The 16,206-nt window shown below is 36.9% G+C and overlaps 1 protein-coding gene across 2 annotated transcripts in view; it reads right to left on the minus strand.

Annotated features, from left to right (window-relative positions):
- LOC114053904 (guanine nucleotide-binding protein G(olf) subunit alpha) overlaps window positions 1–16,206 on the minus strand; it is a 375,336-nt gene that overhangs the window by 254,517 nt on the left and 104,613 nt on the right. Inside the window, exons 1-4 of one of the 2 annotated variants that reach the window (XM_027877024.1) lie at window positions 5,653–5,924; window positions 5,224–5,296; window positions 4,132–4,186; window positions 3,830–3,949 (exon numbers count right to left, since the gene is read on the minus strand). In XM_027877024.1, the coding sequence (XP_027732825.1) occupies window positions 3,830–3,949; window positions 4,132–4,186; window positions 5,224–5,296; window positions 5,653–5,791 (387 nt within the window). In that variant the 5' untranslated portion in view covers window positions 5,792–5,924. Of the gene's footprint in view, window positions 1–3,829; window positions 3,950–4,131; window positions 4,187–5,223; window positions 5,297–5,652; window positions 5,925–16,206 lie in introns of those variants that run through there. The other variant, XM_027877025.1, reaches the window with a different exon arrangement.

A 16,206-nucleotide genomic window follows, 5' to 3' on the forward strand; every position in this document is an offset into this window, starting at 1 on the left:
TATGTGTCAGAAGTAGGACTTGAACCCAGGTCTTCCTGATCACAAGGCTGGCCTTTTAACCTTGATGTTTTCTCAAGACATTAAAAAATTAAGGGGCAACTGGGTGGTNTATGTGTCAGAAGTAGGACTTGAACCCAGGTCTTCCTGATCACAAGGCTGGCCTTTTAACCCTGATGTTTTCTCAAGACATTAAAAAATTAAGGGGCAACTGGGTGGCGCAGTGGATAGAGCACAGGCCCTGAAGTCAGAAGGACCTGAGTTCAAATCCCACCTCAGACCAAACACTTGACACTAGCTTGTGTTACCCTGGGCAAGACACTTAACCCTAACTGCCTAAGTGTAAAAAAAAGAAATTAAAAAAATAAGATCAAATTATTTTGATATTTTATTCAAAACTATGTTTAGGTAATACAAAATGCTTTTGAACACTGGAAGTATAATGTGCCCTCAGTCTTTTCATTTTTCTTCACAAAGGTTTAAAACAGAATTAATGTCTGTCAAATTTTTCAAATCTCAATCAACATTTGATCAAACATCTTAGAAAAATGGCATTGAACTAGGAATCAGGAGACCTGGGTTCTATGTCTGGCACTGACATTAAATGACTGTAGGTTCCTGAGGATGAACACCTGGCTTCTTTGTGCCTCAGTTTCCTTGTTTACAAAGTGAAAGAGTTCAATTAGATAATCTTTAACGGTCCATATAACCCTGAATTCCTACTACCCTATGAAAATTTTGGAATATAAATATCTTTACCAACCACAGAAATAATGACACTATACTGACATCAAAATGAAAATTATACCTACTTAAAAAAAAAACCTCTCTTGGCTTATTTAAAAATAAAATCTTTGTACAATAACAATACATTCAATATTTATAAAGGTTACACATTACTGAACAGTAAGATCCAACACAAAGCTAGTCTGAAAATCAATTGATTCTTAAAGATTAAATTTACAAAATAAAATTTAAATTAAAATGAGACAGTGGTAGACTGTTAAACAAGCTACTCACTATGTTGTTCCCACATAATTTCTGATATAGATGTAACATTCATCTTTTAAAAACTAACCTTACTAGCTGTGTGACCCTGGGCAAGTCACTTAACCCCAACTGCCTAACAAAACAAACTCGCCTTGCTTTGTAAGTATTTTTAAAAAAAAAAGTATAATTTTATAGCATAGAATTTTAAATTAAGACCAGTGGTGGGGAAAAAAAAAACAAACCAACCACTGGACTCAGATTCCTAAGACTTGGATTTTAGTTGTATCACCTTGGGTATGTCACTTAATATAAAATTTGTTTCCTCAACCACAAAATGAGGTAATTACTACCAGGCCTACCTCAGATAGTTGCTATAACATCACATTTGATTCTTATGTGTGAAAATGCTTTGAAAAATTATAAAGCTTTATACAAATGTAAGGTATTAAACTATTGTTTAAACTAAATGTAAGGTACAAAACTATTAATTCAGTTTCTTTGGTTTATAAAAATGATTTAACTTTACCATAGAATAAACAAAAAAACTTCATAGAGTCTTCCTGCAATAGTGAACTATCTTCTGGTCTCAAATTATTATTTCATAAGTTATATACTGCTTCAATCACTGTAAATCACTTAACAACCAATAATTCTAGACAGGATGCAAATACTAGATTTAGACACATGCAATTTTGAATAGCTTTCCTGCTAGTAACAAAAATTTGTATTTTAAAAAATTATCTTCTCCAAATCAATCAAATATTATTGTAAAACAAACCCCTGGCTTTCATATCATTCTCAAAGAAGCTTATCAAACAAATTCTAGAGCTACCCAACTCAATATGACCAACACCAATGTTTGAGAGGGCCAGTGATGAATTCACTTTAAAAGCTCACCACACAGATTATATGATGAAATACACATTTTTAATGGACATAGCATGTACTTTAACGTTATTTTTCTGGATTATATAATCCATCTCATATTATTAATTAAACGTGGGTACACATTCTCACCTGACTTGGCTATATAAGGATAAGACAATGGACAGGCCTACCACACTTTCAAAGGGAACTAAATATTTTCAAGTCAGCTGCATTGATTCCTAATTTTCCTTTATTTTTTATTACTTCTAAATATCATATTTAAGTAACCTTGACATTTCTATTAAAACATAGTTTCCTCCACTGGAAAATGCCAACTTATGGAGCTGTTTATTTTTTTCTTAAAAATTCAGGTTAAAAGCTACACGAAATTAGGTACTCTAGATTCATTAGAATACAAACACTTCAGAATTCTCTGTCACTCTCAATTTTGGAACTGCATGTCTATGAATACAGGGTTATCTTCATCTGTTTCTGAACCTATGAAAACAAGACATGGTAGAGTACCCAGAAAAAGCCTTATGTCACTTCATTTTCTTACTCAAAATATATAATTATCTTTACACTTGTTAAGAATCACCCATAAAATATTCTTTATTGATTTTATACCAACTTACACGGCAATCTCATCTGTTCAAATAGAAGCAAAGCTACTAAGTTCATCTGTTATATTTCATATCTCAAAATCAAGACTATTTAAATTGTTTTTTTTTAAAGGACTCTGTCATTTTAGATAACTTACCCACCAAGTGAGCAATTAGNAAGCAAAGCTACTAAGTTCATCTGTTATATTTCATATCTCAAAATCAAGACTATTTAAATTTTTTTTTTTAAAGGACTCTGTCATTTTAGATAACTTACCCACCAAGTGAGCAATTATAAAGTGTATGTGGGTGTATTCTGCAGTCACAGCTTTCTGTACAACCTAGTTCTATATTAAATTCCAGATCCATAAGATGCTTGAATTATTTTATCTTGAACATTCAAAGTAGAAGATTTATCAGAAGCCAAACTACATTAGGAAATATGAGTCATGAAATAAAAATCAAGGCAACTTCTATCCCTCACTGCATTACACTAGTTGAAAACATCAGAACACACTATCCAATAAATAACTGATCTTGTAATTGTAAAAACTTATAATATCCAGAATTATATAGCGAATGTCAAAAAGGCGTAATAAGAAGTAGTATAGGCTTAACTGTAGCCAAAACAGGTTGAATACAGATTTCCTTTAAAAATACATTCTATCAGACTCTCAAATACCAACACCATTAAGAAGTTAATGTTAATCACACAAAAACAAATTTTTAAACATTTCTGTAAGCAGTAACTGCCATCAAAATGACAGCTACTAAAGCTCTCCTAAATAATACAGGCCATGATCCAAACTAGAACAATGCTTCACTGCAGTCAAAAATCAACTATAATTCACATTTCCCCATCTGAAATGATGGATATGAGTATTAAAAATAAGCTAGCCTTATTTTCACTGTTGTGGATGCTATACAGTACAGAAAACATCTCACCTGTTTATCTTCTTTCCCCAACATTTTATTATCAAAACAAATGCCTGATAAGGCATTTGAATTTCTTAAAATTATAAGTATTTAGCCATTATTTATTAATTGTATGCTATCTCCTTGTACAGAAATAATGCTAAAGTTTTATAAAAGCATTCTTTCACAACTAGACTCTCTGAAAATAGAAATAAACTTGACATTGATTTAAGAAAAACCCCAAATTCCTGCTGAAATGTTTACATACATTCAAAGAACACCAAAAGTTACTTAAATTAAAAAGTTTAACTAACTTTACTGAAATAGGTACAAACTGTCTACAGTAAGCTTTCTCAATAGAATATTTCAACAACCTTTATTTGAATCCTTTCATTAAAAACAGTTTTGTCATTTTAGTTAAAAATACAATCCCCTGAGGTATTTAACCCAAGACTTACCTGTGAATAGTCAAAGTCAGAAAGAGGGGCTATGCTCTTGATATAGTCTGATCGAAATTGGTTGTCTGGGTTGGCCAATGGAACTGGGGGTATTAAAGTGCTCATTGCTGAAACTATTGTCTAAAATTGGAAAAAAGGGAAAAAAACACTAAATATTAATCTGGATAAATGTAACATAGAGAGTCAAAATATATTCATCCAATATGACAATAATATGAGACTTTGATCTACATTTTCTTAGAAAGCAAAATATTTTATTTTCTTCAATAAGCAGACATTAAACAATTAACATGTATCCTTACCACAATCGCATCTTTAACGTTTTTCCGGATATCCAGGATTTTCTGTTTCTTTTCTCTGTATTAAAACAGAATTATTAACAATTTAATTTGTCACCCCCATCAACCTCATCAACTGAGCAGGATTTCAAAATCTTCAGCTATTTCTTTGGCATTTAAACCTTCAACATTTACTCACTGCCTTGTCTCTGCAGCAGGTATCAAGTGCAGCAACAGCAGCTTTTAATTATGTCAGATAAGTCCACCAAGGCAATTAACTGAAAAGCTTTTTTTTGGGGAATGAACAACACCCTCCCCTTATTCCCTGTATATGCTGATTATTTCTTTAATATGTAGTTAAGTCATAAGCAGTACCCTGAATATATATCTAAATTTAACTCAGTATAATTATAGCTACAAACATTAAGTACACAGACTTCTACATATACATGCATAAACACCTGTCTAAAACATGTGTCCCTCTCTCTTTCCCTTTATATATGTATGTATGTATGTATGGCAACCTGTAGTATATACAGCATATTTACTATCATAAATCTATACAGAATATGTTTGTAATTGTGTCAATTAGTTGAAATTCTGATGGTAGCTGAAAGATAATGATCTAATTATTAAGATATATAATGATTAATAGAAATTTGGGAAAGTGTCCTCAAGACTGACATTCTACAGCCCAAGGCTACATGATCATCAATTACATTCTGTTGAATGTTTCTTTTTGAACACCAGAGGAAAAAAAGATTTATTCTGTCCAGTCATGTATGCCTTGATGCTTATTTGCATCTTTATATCACAAAAACATAAACATTGAATATTTAGTAACTGGCTATGTTAAAAAGTAGTCGCCATGTTGTTGCTACATAGGGGCCTGTGAAGGCACTGCAGTAGCAACAATATAAGATACAGTAGGGGGGATGTAAGGGGAAAAATTACAACCACAAATTTTCTTCTTACTTAAAAAAAGTGCCTGGGTCATACCACAAACTTATCTATATGGGAAAAATAGTTCTGAGCAGGATGCAAGAATGTCATAATGGGTACGAAGTTTTGAAGTAAAACAAACAAATAAATAACAAAACTATCACCACTTCTTACTCTGGATTAAATCCATTGACGTGCAGGATCCTCATTTGTTTGACAATAGTGCTTTTTCCTGACTCACCAGCCCCTGCCAAGAAAAAAAAATTATATTGCAATATGCGTCTTTATACCATTGACAACAAAACAGAATTCGTATTCTACACCAATACATGCACACACGCATATATACATATACAATTACATACGTACATACATACATACATATATTAATTACAGTAGGATTACAGATCATTCCAGAGGTGCCTTACTATCTTTCAGGCTCACAGATATGTTAATTACCAAACAAAATCAGTCTGTGTTTGCATGAAACAACCCCCCACCTTAACTGCCCATTAGCATCCAATTTCCCTGTTAGCTTATTGCTTCTTCTCTACATTTCCAGCCGTGGGAAGCTCAGGCAGTTGCATCCCCCTCCTGCCTTACCCAGTAAAAGCAAACGGTGAGTCGCTTTATAAGCAAGTCTCTCTTTCTGCAACTGCTTCTCTATTTTTTTGTTGGCCTCTCGTCGCTCTTTTTCGTCGAGGCGCTGATCTTCCGTCTTGCTGTTGCCCAAACACCCCATGTCTGCCCGCCGGGTTGGATGTCAGTCAGATACAGTTATATATTTATATAAAAAGCAATAGTGATTTATAGGTATTTATAGATTCCCTGCGACGGCTTCTCTCTTCCCTGGTGCTAAGATGGTCTCTCGGCGCTTCCCGATCCAAAGCAGGTTTTTCCCTCACCCACCCCCCACCCAACCCCCCCAAATGAAAAAAAAAGAGATGCAAGGAAGATCCACGAAGAGGGATGTTTTTAAGGAAGAAAAAAAATCTGCAGCAGGGCTATAAATAGCATACAATGAAGGGGGGGGCGGCCCTTCTGGAAAAAAGCCTAATGCTGCGCTCTCTCCCTCTCTCTTCCCTCTCCACCGCACACACACATACACCCAGACACACTCCCTATATTTCCCTGTAAAGGTCTATTTCTGCTTTTCTCCTAACTCAGCACTGCCTCTTTCTGTGAGACCAGGAAATAGCCCAAAGACCCCCAAAGTGCAGAGATTTCCTCCTGTCTTTCTCCCGTTCTGAAAGTCCGTTCTTGTCTGCCTGCCTCTCCCCCGCTCTGTTCCCTTTCCCTAATGCTCCGCTGCACCTCCACAGAGGCGATATCCACGGCTTGTACACAGGCGCACACACACGTACCCAGTAGCACCCTCTCGGTGTGAGTGAATGAGAGCACAATTAAAACGCAGCCTCCCTACCAGCAGCGCTAGCTCTGTCTCTGCCCAAGCTCAGCACTGCCTCTTGCTGCCAGAGAGGTGAACAGCGAACATTGCATTCTCTTGCTCTCCCCTCCCCCTTTCCCTAGCCTCTCCTCCCTTAGGATTTCACTGTAATTCCAACTACATTTTTTTAAACCTGGGCGGGGAGGGACGGGGACGAGGAAGAATGTCAGTCACTGTCCTGATGAATACCCTAGGGCCCCCCCCTCCCCGAAAGTGATTGAGAGGCTGCCGGGTGGAGAATCACTCCGGCCGGTCAATCCTGACCCCGCCTCTTTGCCATTAGGTGGGCGCTGCCTGCACCCGGGGCCACCACTGGGCTGCCGCCCCCTGGGCTCTGCTCCTCTGCAAACTTCACGTGGCCCTGAAGCAGCAGGAAGCAGAGAACCAAAGGCGGAGCTGCGTGCCTTCCAGATGCAGTGTGCAGTGTGGGTGTGAGGTAGACCGATCTATACATACAAATGGGCCGTAGATACACACACACACACACACACACACACACACACACACACACACACACACACTTAAAGGGCTCCTCCTGCAGCTGATGCATAGAGGCATCTTGATATGCGGTGTCATTCCCTTCAGGAATCTGGGTAATTTTGAAAGGAAACAAAAGCTAAACAAAACAAAACCAACACAAATCAGCCTCCAAAACAGACGTTGAAAAGGTCAGTGGAAGTGTTCTGCAATTCCGGGCTAAGTGGTGAAGGAAAGAGAATACAGGGTGACCAAAGGCAGTGCGGGATCCCCACCCCCACTCCCATCCTGCCACTGTCAGGATGCCCCTGGACGCCTGAGGTTGATGTATTTTCTCCGGAGAATAAGATAGAGACTGAGCTTTAACGTCCTCCTCCACTCCTTTGCCTTGTGTCTGGAACCACCTAGAAATCAGTGTACCTTTAAAATTGCTGATGACTGCTGTAGAGTAATACATATGGTATCAGAGGCACAGGATTTAAAGAGTTTTCACTGGTCACATGACCCCTTTTGTTCTCTTAATTTCCAACACTTCTTGCGCCTCCAATCCTCCACCTCTCCCTTTCCACCTTCCCCTCTTTCCTGATTAAATCCCCCATCTTTCTTGTATAGTGCCTTCCCTTTGTGAATTTTAGCAGCTTTTTTCCAATGCTTTATGGAATAGGTCTCCATGGCCAAGGCTCTGTGGAATGGATGAAATCAGAACACTTGAATTTGATTTTCAACTTTACTAATAAGGATGTAAGGCTCGTCAGTCAGTTAACCCCTCTATGTCTTATAAGAATCATAGGATCATAGACACAGAACTGGAAAGGGCCTGAGAGGAAATCTGGTCTAATCCCCTCATTTTAAAGATGAGGTTACTGAGGTACAGGGAGGATAAATAATTTTCTCAAACCCACACAGCTAGAAAGTCCCAGAGACAGGATTAGATTTACATCTAACTCCAGAGTTAGTGCTTTTCTACTACTGGATTACTCTACACCCTTGCAGAAGGGGATGCTATTTGTCTCAACTAAAAAGGGAAGGCAGATGTGAACATTAGGGCCAGTTGTTTTTGAAATAACAATATTGTAAATCCTTTGCATTTTCAGGCAGCTATCATACAGACAATAAATATTAATAAAACATGTTTAGGTTATTTATGATATTCATTTATTAGATATAAGCAACACATTATGAAAGGCTGCTTTGTGGAGTGGAGTCAGGACACTTGTGTTGGAATCCTGACTGTAATACTCAACTGACAGTTTATGGCAAGTTATTTCACTTCTCTTCCGCAAATTAAGAATAATTATACTTCCACTACATACCTCACACTAAAATACATTACTTTCTTTGTACTTCCAAGGATATTGGATTTTATGAATATGAGACATTGCTCTGTTGCTAGAGATCACAACCCCTTTGTGCCTTAGTGAATAATCTTCCTGAGCTATGGCCCAGAATCCCATCAGTCTATGGCCAATATGGTGATGAGCCTCTCCAGTCTTAGGTAGGCTGATACTCAGAGGACAGACACACAGTCTACCATCTACCCCTTACTAGAGCTTTCCAGCCTGGAAAGACTAGCCGGAGCTTGTGTTCTATTGCCCCAGCAACAGGTTTTATTGGGCTCTGTAAACCTTAAAGCTATAGAAATATGCATTATTATTATTCCAATAGACTACTAGCCTAATGTCATCAGAAGATTACAATAAACCTTAGTAGCAGCAAAAGCTGCTTGCCATTTTGCTTTCATGGTGCCAAATCCCAGTCTAACAAAAAAAGAGAGAGGAGGGATGGCATCATAAGACATTATGACCAATATAAAGTCAAGGACAAGCCCTACTGACTATATATTGTTGTTCAGTTGTGGTCCAACCCCTTTTGGGTTTTTACAGATGAGGAAACTGAGGCAAACAGGGTTAATTGATTTGCCCCAGGTCACACAGCTTGGCAGTGTCTGAGGCTGGATCTGAACTCTAGAAGATGAGTCTTCCTGAATTCCAAGCCCAGTACTCAATCCACTGTGCCATCTAGCTGCCCACTGACAAGGCCTCCAGCAAAAGAATAGCTCAATTAGATTTCATATGTCAAAGACTTAACTAAGTCTATACTTTTGCTAAATGGGAAGCAGCCTGATGCAGTGGAAAAGAGTATTGGATTTGGAGTCAGAGGATCTGAATTGAAATCTTAGCTCTGCTTCCCACTACCTGCTACCATTTGTAAAATGAGGAAGTTGAACTCGATGGTCTTTAGATCTCTTTTGTTTTAAATCTATGATCTTATGATAAAAATGGATAACTTAAAAAAACACAGCAAACTATAAATCAAGGGTTCTTAAATGTTTCGGTGTCTTGGGCTTCTTTGGCAGTCTGGTAAGTCTACTATGAATTCCTCAGGCTGTTCTTTTTTAAATGCTTAAAATAAAATACACTTATGGAAACCAACAGTATTGAAACAGTTATCAAAGTATAAAAAAAAAGTTCACTGACCCCAGGTTAAGCACCCCTGCTTTAAAGTACTCCTGTTGACATAGGCAGACATACAGTTTAACTTATGAGCTAGGTTAAATGATGTAATCTTGTGGGAAGAGACCAAGTTAGAATCTGTTCACACATGTTTGCAAATTTACATTAGCCTAGCATAGGTGTGACGAAGGATAGGGCAGTAAGGAGGCTAGATATTTTATACAAAATAAACGTGTAGAAGAGGAGCATGCCTGATGGAAATGGGTTGCTTCATCTCATAAGGAGGGACTTCTTTTCTTTTTAATGTGGAATATTGATCCAATGATGAAGTTTTCTCTACATGTCTGCATGTGCAGACACATTTATATCTGTAAGTCAAAGCTTCTGAGTGGTTAACTTCCTCAGCCTACCCAGACTACTACAACTATCCATCTATACTCATCTATAACTCAGAATCTTAGAGAGCTGTCAGAAGTTTAGAGAGATTAAGTGATTTTTGATAGGTCACACAGCTAACTGTTAAGTGTTAGAGGCTGCATTTAAATAACCAGGTCTTTCTGACTCCAAATCTGGTATTATTTCCACTATGTCATGTTGTCTCTATATGTATATGTATACACACACATATATATATACATACATATGTGTATATTTATATGCATGCACACACATGTGTATGTATGAAGCAAATGGTAATAAAACAAAATTGGTGATATTTTGTAAGCAACAGAGAATCTGAGATAGTAAAAATTACTCTTATTATCATTAATAAACATTATTAGTCTAGTAAAGTTTGGGACGGAGATTATAGGGATAAGGACCAGACTTGTGATTTCATTAGTTATAAGAAAGTCCAAGATGAGGAATTTAACTCTACCAACAAAGGTTGGCACCTTCCATGCAACTTAAGAGTCTTTAGTGAGTTGCTGGGAACACTGTTAAGTGATTGCCTAGGATCACACAAACTATATGTGTGAGTTAAGACTTGATCCCAGGTCTCTATAGTTCCAAAGTCACATCCCTGCTCACTTAGCCATACTGCTTCTAGAAGGTTATAAGACTAATAATAAAATTTAATTTTCTCTTTTTATATTTCTACTCCTCGGATTCACAATCCAAGCAATATTTTTCCAATATAGGTGATAATGTTTGAACTATTCACTTTTTTTGGCATGTTATTTGATTTTTCTTAGAAACAAATGATCCACTATAGGATACAGATGAAATTGTAGTTTGGAGGTGGAAGAAGACAAAGAGATTATATTCAGAAATAATCTCATAAAAATTGCAAATGTCAATTTATTTTTAAAAAAAAATTCATGTGATAAAAAATGTCAAAAGCCTAGTTCTATCCACTAAATAGCCTAGGAACCTATAGTACCCTAGAAAACTGATAAAGAATTCTATGGAACACACTTTGCATAACCTCCTTTATGCTGACAAAATCTTAATGTCAATCAAATTATTTTAAAGTGTTATATTAAGGGACTCAGGAGGTAGCACCTGATCTCTGAAGTGATCCCTGTTCTTGCAGCTTTTTAATGCTCTTTCACTCCTCAATTTACCTCACACTAAACTTATTTGTGTATATATTGTTTCCACCTAATACAATGTACTGATACAAAATACTGTTTCATTTTTGTGTTTTTAACCCTGGGAACATGCCCAGCACATAGCAGGAGCACGATAAAAGTTTGTTTAAATAAACTGAATATCCAAATCACTGATCAAGAAGAAGCTATTAAATATTTCTTCTATAAAAATGTATTCTCTTTGTTTAATATAACAACACAAAAAGGGTTAGTTTAGCCAGTATCCTATTGACTAGAACATTAATAAATACAGCCTTTCCAAGCATATATACTACGTAAGAATAACTGCTGTTCATAATGATGCACCTGAGGCAAGATCCTGAAGTGCCTTCTGAATCATTAATTATTAAATTATGTTCAGCACAGTTCTAGTGTTTTATGTTTCATTATATTCAAATTCTTTGAAAACCGGTAAACCACATGGGGCATGTATGGTAACCTTATTAACCCAAATGCCATATTGCCTTACTTAGGTTTGATAACAATGAGATTACTATACAGATTTCTCACAACTCTGTTGATTTACTTTTCTGATTCTCCTTTTTTCCATTTCTCTGCCACTGCCTTTGTTTCCTCTGCCTCCTCAGTTTGGGCTACTTCTTACAAAGACCTGCTAACAGTTGTTTTCCAAATCTCTTTCTATCCCTTTTCCTCCAGATCCACAATGCTTATGTGACTGGATTAATTAATATGAAAACAACAACACATTTTTATTCTAATCACTTCCCTTGCTCTAAAAAAAAAACCCAATTATTGCCTCTCCCCTACCTCTTGCACCCAAGCCATTCCACAATATATCCTCAGTTTATCTAGCCTTATCTCCAATTACCCCATGAACCAAACCAAGCTAGTCTACTCACTATGCTCCATCTAAATAGGGTTGTTCATTCCTACTTCTCTTTTCAATTCCTTTCCATCTATTCAGATTTTTTTTTCATTTTTTCAGAGTCTAGTTCATGTCTCACCTCCTCCAGATGACCCACTCCCAGAATCACTGAATATCAGATTTGGAAAGGACTTCAAAGGCCATCCAGTTCAAAAGCCTATACAGGAGTCTTCTTTAGCAACCTCAGCAGGGAGCAAGCCTTTGCTTGAAGATGTTGAGGGAGGGGGCTATCTCCCAAGGCAGCCAATTTCATTTTTACATAGGACTAGTTGTTAAGGCATTTCCCCCTTCCTTCAAGCAAAATCTGTCTCTTTTCAAACTCCACGCTTTGTTCCTAGTCCTGCCCTCTGCTTCCAGGCGCGACAAATCCTATCATTCTTCCTTAAGAGAGTTCATCAAAAACTTGAAGGTAAAATATCATGTCCCCCACTATATCTTTTCATCAGGCTAAATATCCAGGCTACATTCATATGACATTATCTCAAAGTCCTTCTTTCTTTCTACAACCCTTCTCTTTATGCTTTTCAGAGTCACAATGCCTATAATTTTCTCTCTCTATGTTTACTTTTCAACTCTTTACAATCTGGCTTCTGAAATCTTTCAATGGAGACTGCTCTCTCAAAGGTTACCAGTTAATTGACAAATCTGATGGACTTTTCCCAGTCCTTACCTTCTGTGACCATCACAGTATTTGACACTGTTGACCACCTCCTTCCCTCTAGATATACTCTCCTCCCTGGGTTTTTATGACATTCTTTTCTCCTGATTCTCCTACCTGCTTGGCTATGCCTTCTCAGCCTACTTTGTAGGATCATTATCTTTGTCCCTCCAACTCTTCATGAGTCCAATCCAGGGATCTATTCTTGGATTTCTCTTTTCTCTCTATGTTCTCTGAGTGATCCCAGCAGTTCCCTTGGATTCAAGAATCACCTTCATGCAGATGAGACTCATGTATAAATATCCAGTCTTGTTTTTTGTCCTGAACTCCAGTCTTATATTACCAATTGCCTGTTATCAGTCAACATTCAGTCAGTCAACAAGCATTCACTGCCTACTATGTGCTAGACATCCTCAATTCCCCATTGGTGGCATATATTTAACATATCCAAAAGAGACCTCAGTATATTTTCTCCCCAACTCCCACCCCTTTTTCTAACTTCCCTATTTCTGAGTACACCATTATCCTTCCATTCCCCTTGGTTCACAGTCTCAGTTGTTGTTGTTCTATCATTTCAGTCCCATCTAACTCTACATAACCCCATTTGGGGTTTTCTTGGCAGATACTAGAGTGATTTGCTATTTCCTTCTCCAGATCATTTTACAGATGAGGAAACTGAGGCAAACAGGGTTACACAGTTAGTAAGGGTCTGAGGCCAGATTTGAACTCAGGAAGATGAGTCTTCCTGATTTCTGGTCTGGTGCTCTATCTATTTCTCCACCTAATTGCCCTACACAATCTCAGAGATAATCTTTATTCTTCCTTCTTCCTCAACCCTTTTGTCCAATTAGTTGTCAAATCTTGCCACTCCATTCTCCATATTTTATTAGAAATATATCACAACAATCTTTCTTCACTCACAAGGCCTATTTAGGTCCTCATCCCCTCTGACTTGGACCACTGCAATATCTTTCAGTTTCTACCATCTCTAAACCATCTTCTACATTATTACCAAGTTAGTAATCCTAAAACTAACATCTAATCACATCATTCCCCTCTGAAAGACATTTCAGTGGATCCCTCTTATCACTAGGAATACAAAGTACAAATACAAAATACAAGCCTTCTTTTTAGCTTTTAAAAACCTTCACAATCTGGCCCCAACTCACCATTTCAGGTTTACTATATGCTGCTTTCCATGCATTCTATGATCCAGCCAAATTGCTAAGGTTCCTATGTATTTCCTGAGCCCAACATTTTATTTCTTATCTCCATGTTCATGAATGGACACACTTTCCCCCCATGTTTGGAAATCCCTTCCTCCTTACCTCTATCTCATAGAATTCTTACCTTCCTTAAAAACTAAGCTCAGTTACTACCTCCTAAAGAAAGCCTAACCAGATTTCCCCTTAGTGTTCGCCTCACCTCCTAAAATTACTTTAATGTACTTTTTAATATTCTATATTTACAAATTTGTGCTCATGTTATTTCTTCCAAAAAAATGTAAGCTTTTTGAGGGCATGGACTATTTTATTTTATTTTTTGTCTGTAGAACCTAACAGGAACACCTAACACTTAAGGTGTTTAATGCTTCTTGAATTGAATAGAATCTTCCAGCTCAATCTTTCCCTTCTCTGACTCCTCCTGATGTTATTTATTTATAAACTCATTTAGTCATTTAAGGCCTTTATCTAACTTTGTAGTAGAAATCATTTTCTCAATTCAACTGTAAGCACCTTCATGTCAGGAATTGGCTTAAATTCTGACAGTAACAGCCTTTGATTTTGCCAATTACTTTTTCATTCCTCATGATTATCTTTTGCCAATTTTGTTCTAAAAAATCCAACTTTCTTTTTCAGATGTGTTCAGGAAGCACAGAAGGATATTTCCTGCTAATTGCATACACAGAGACTATTACCTTAATCCTGCCCACTTCACAACTCTCCATTCCACCAGAGGTATGGAAAATCTATTCTTGCACCAAGAAAAGTAAAGATTTATGTATCTGAATCTCACTGCCCTAAACTGACTTTCTCAAATCCCCACTGTAGCATAGGGTTGACCATTTCAAGTCTCTAGTATGTATAACATGGGAGAGAGGATACAGTGTTTCTTTCCCATCTCTGTTAAGAACATTAGGCTAGAAATGGATCAATCTGCTATTTCCTTCAAAGGCTGAAGATGGTGGGCTTCTTAATTTTAACTTTAACTTACATGAACAGATGCTGAGTGAAGTGAGCAGAACCAGGAGAACATTGTACACAGTAAAAGCAACATTGTGTGATGACTAACTTTGACAGACTTAGCTCTTCTCAGCAATGAAAGGATCTTAAACAATTCCAAAAGACTCATGATGGAAAATGGTATCCACATCCAGAAAAAGAACTATGGAGTCTGAATGCAGATTGAAGCATACTATTTGCTCTCTTTTTTGGTGTTGTTTTTTCTTCTTTCTTATGGTTTTTCTCATTGGTTTTAATTCTTCTTTACAACATGACTAATATGAAAATATGTTAATAATGAATGTATATGTATAAGCTATATCAGATTGTATGCCATCTTGGGGAGGGGGTACTGAAGGAAGAGGAAGAAAATTTAGAACTCAAAATCTTATGGAAGTGAATGTTGCATGATAAAAATAAATAAATAAGTTAACTGTTCAATTAAAAAATTTTAAGATGAGAGGGATAACCCTTTGATATTTGCAGCTGGTTAGAGAGATATGACTCTCCTACTAAGAGAAGGGTAAAAGAGGGGAGGGAAACACTTCTGGCCAATGCCCTCTTGAAGAGTAAGAAGTGTTGGTTTCCACATGGTTGCTTCTACCATTCCAAGTCATTCTGCATTTTCTGATTTTTTCCAATAATCTTGCAAGACATATTTCATCTCATGGCTTCTATTTTTCTTATCTAGCACTGAAATGGGAGGGAAAAAATAGATTGGATTGCCTTGGGAAACTGTACAGTTTTTTTTTAATGATCTCCAGTTCCCTAAAACAAAGGCCCATTATTTTTTAACACTAACAGTCTTCATGGCTTCAAGTAATGAAATATTATAGTCCTTTAGAATTGAAATGAAGGGCTACCCAAAGGGCCATAGAGAGGATCATGGCTAGTATGAGCAGGTGCAACATAACACAAATGAGGGATTATGTAGGAAAAATATATGCCTGGAAAAACAGATGGACTAGTCACAAAGTGAAAGTCAGGAATAACTAACTGACAGACAACCTTCATGCAATGTTAAGAGAATATGAGAAAAACCCTCAGAATATCAGGTAGGGGTCTTATATGGAATGAAACAGAGAAGGCTCACACAGGTTTGACAGACATGGACAAGTTGTGAGTAGTGCCCACAATGAAAATCACAAACTCATTAGAGTATTTAAACACTTATCAACCATAGAAAGATTAGAGACTCCTTGAGAGCAAGGGAATAAGAATTATATAATTTAAAGCCATATAGGACTTTCAAAATCATCTGGTCCTGGTTGTCATTGTATAACATTGAGAACAGGATCATGAGTCACTGACAAACAATTTTTGATGCGGCTGCTTGGTGCTACAATTATGATCACAATAGGGGAAGTACTTCATCTATGATTTTTAAAATAATAAATCACCATTAGGTTTCCTTCCTTCCTT

Source organism: Vombatus ursinus, unplaced genomic scaffold (assembly GCF_900497805.2).
Source record: "Vombatus ursinus unplaced genomic scaffold, bare-nosed wombat genome assembly UNPS02014812.1, whole genome shotgun sequence".
Lineage (NCBI taxonomy): Eukaryota > Metazoa > Chordata > Mammalia > Diprotodontia > Vombatidae > Vombatus > Vombatus ursinus.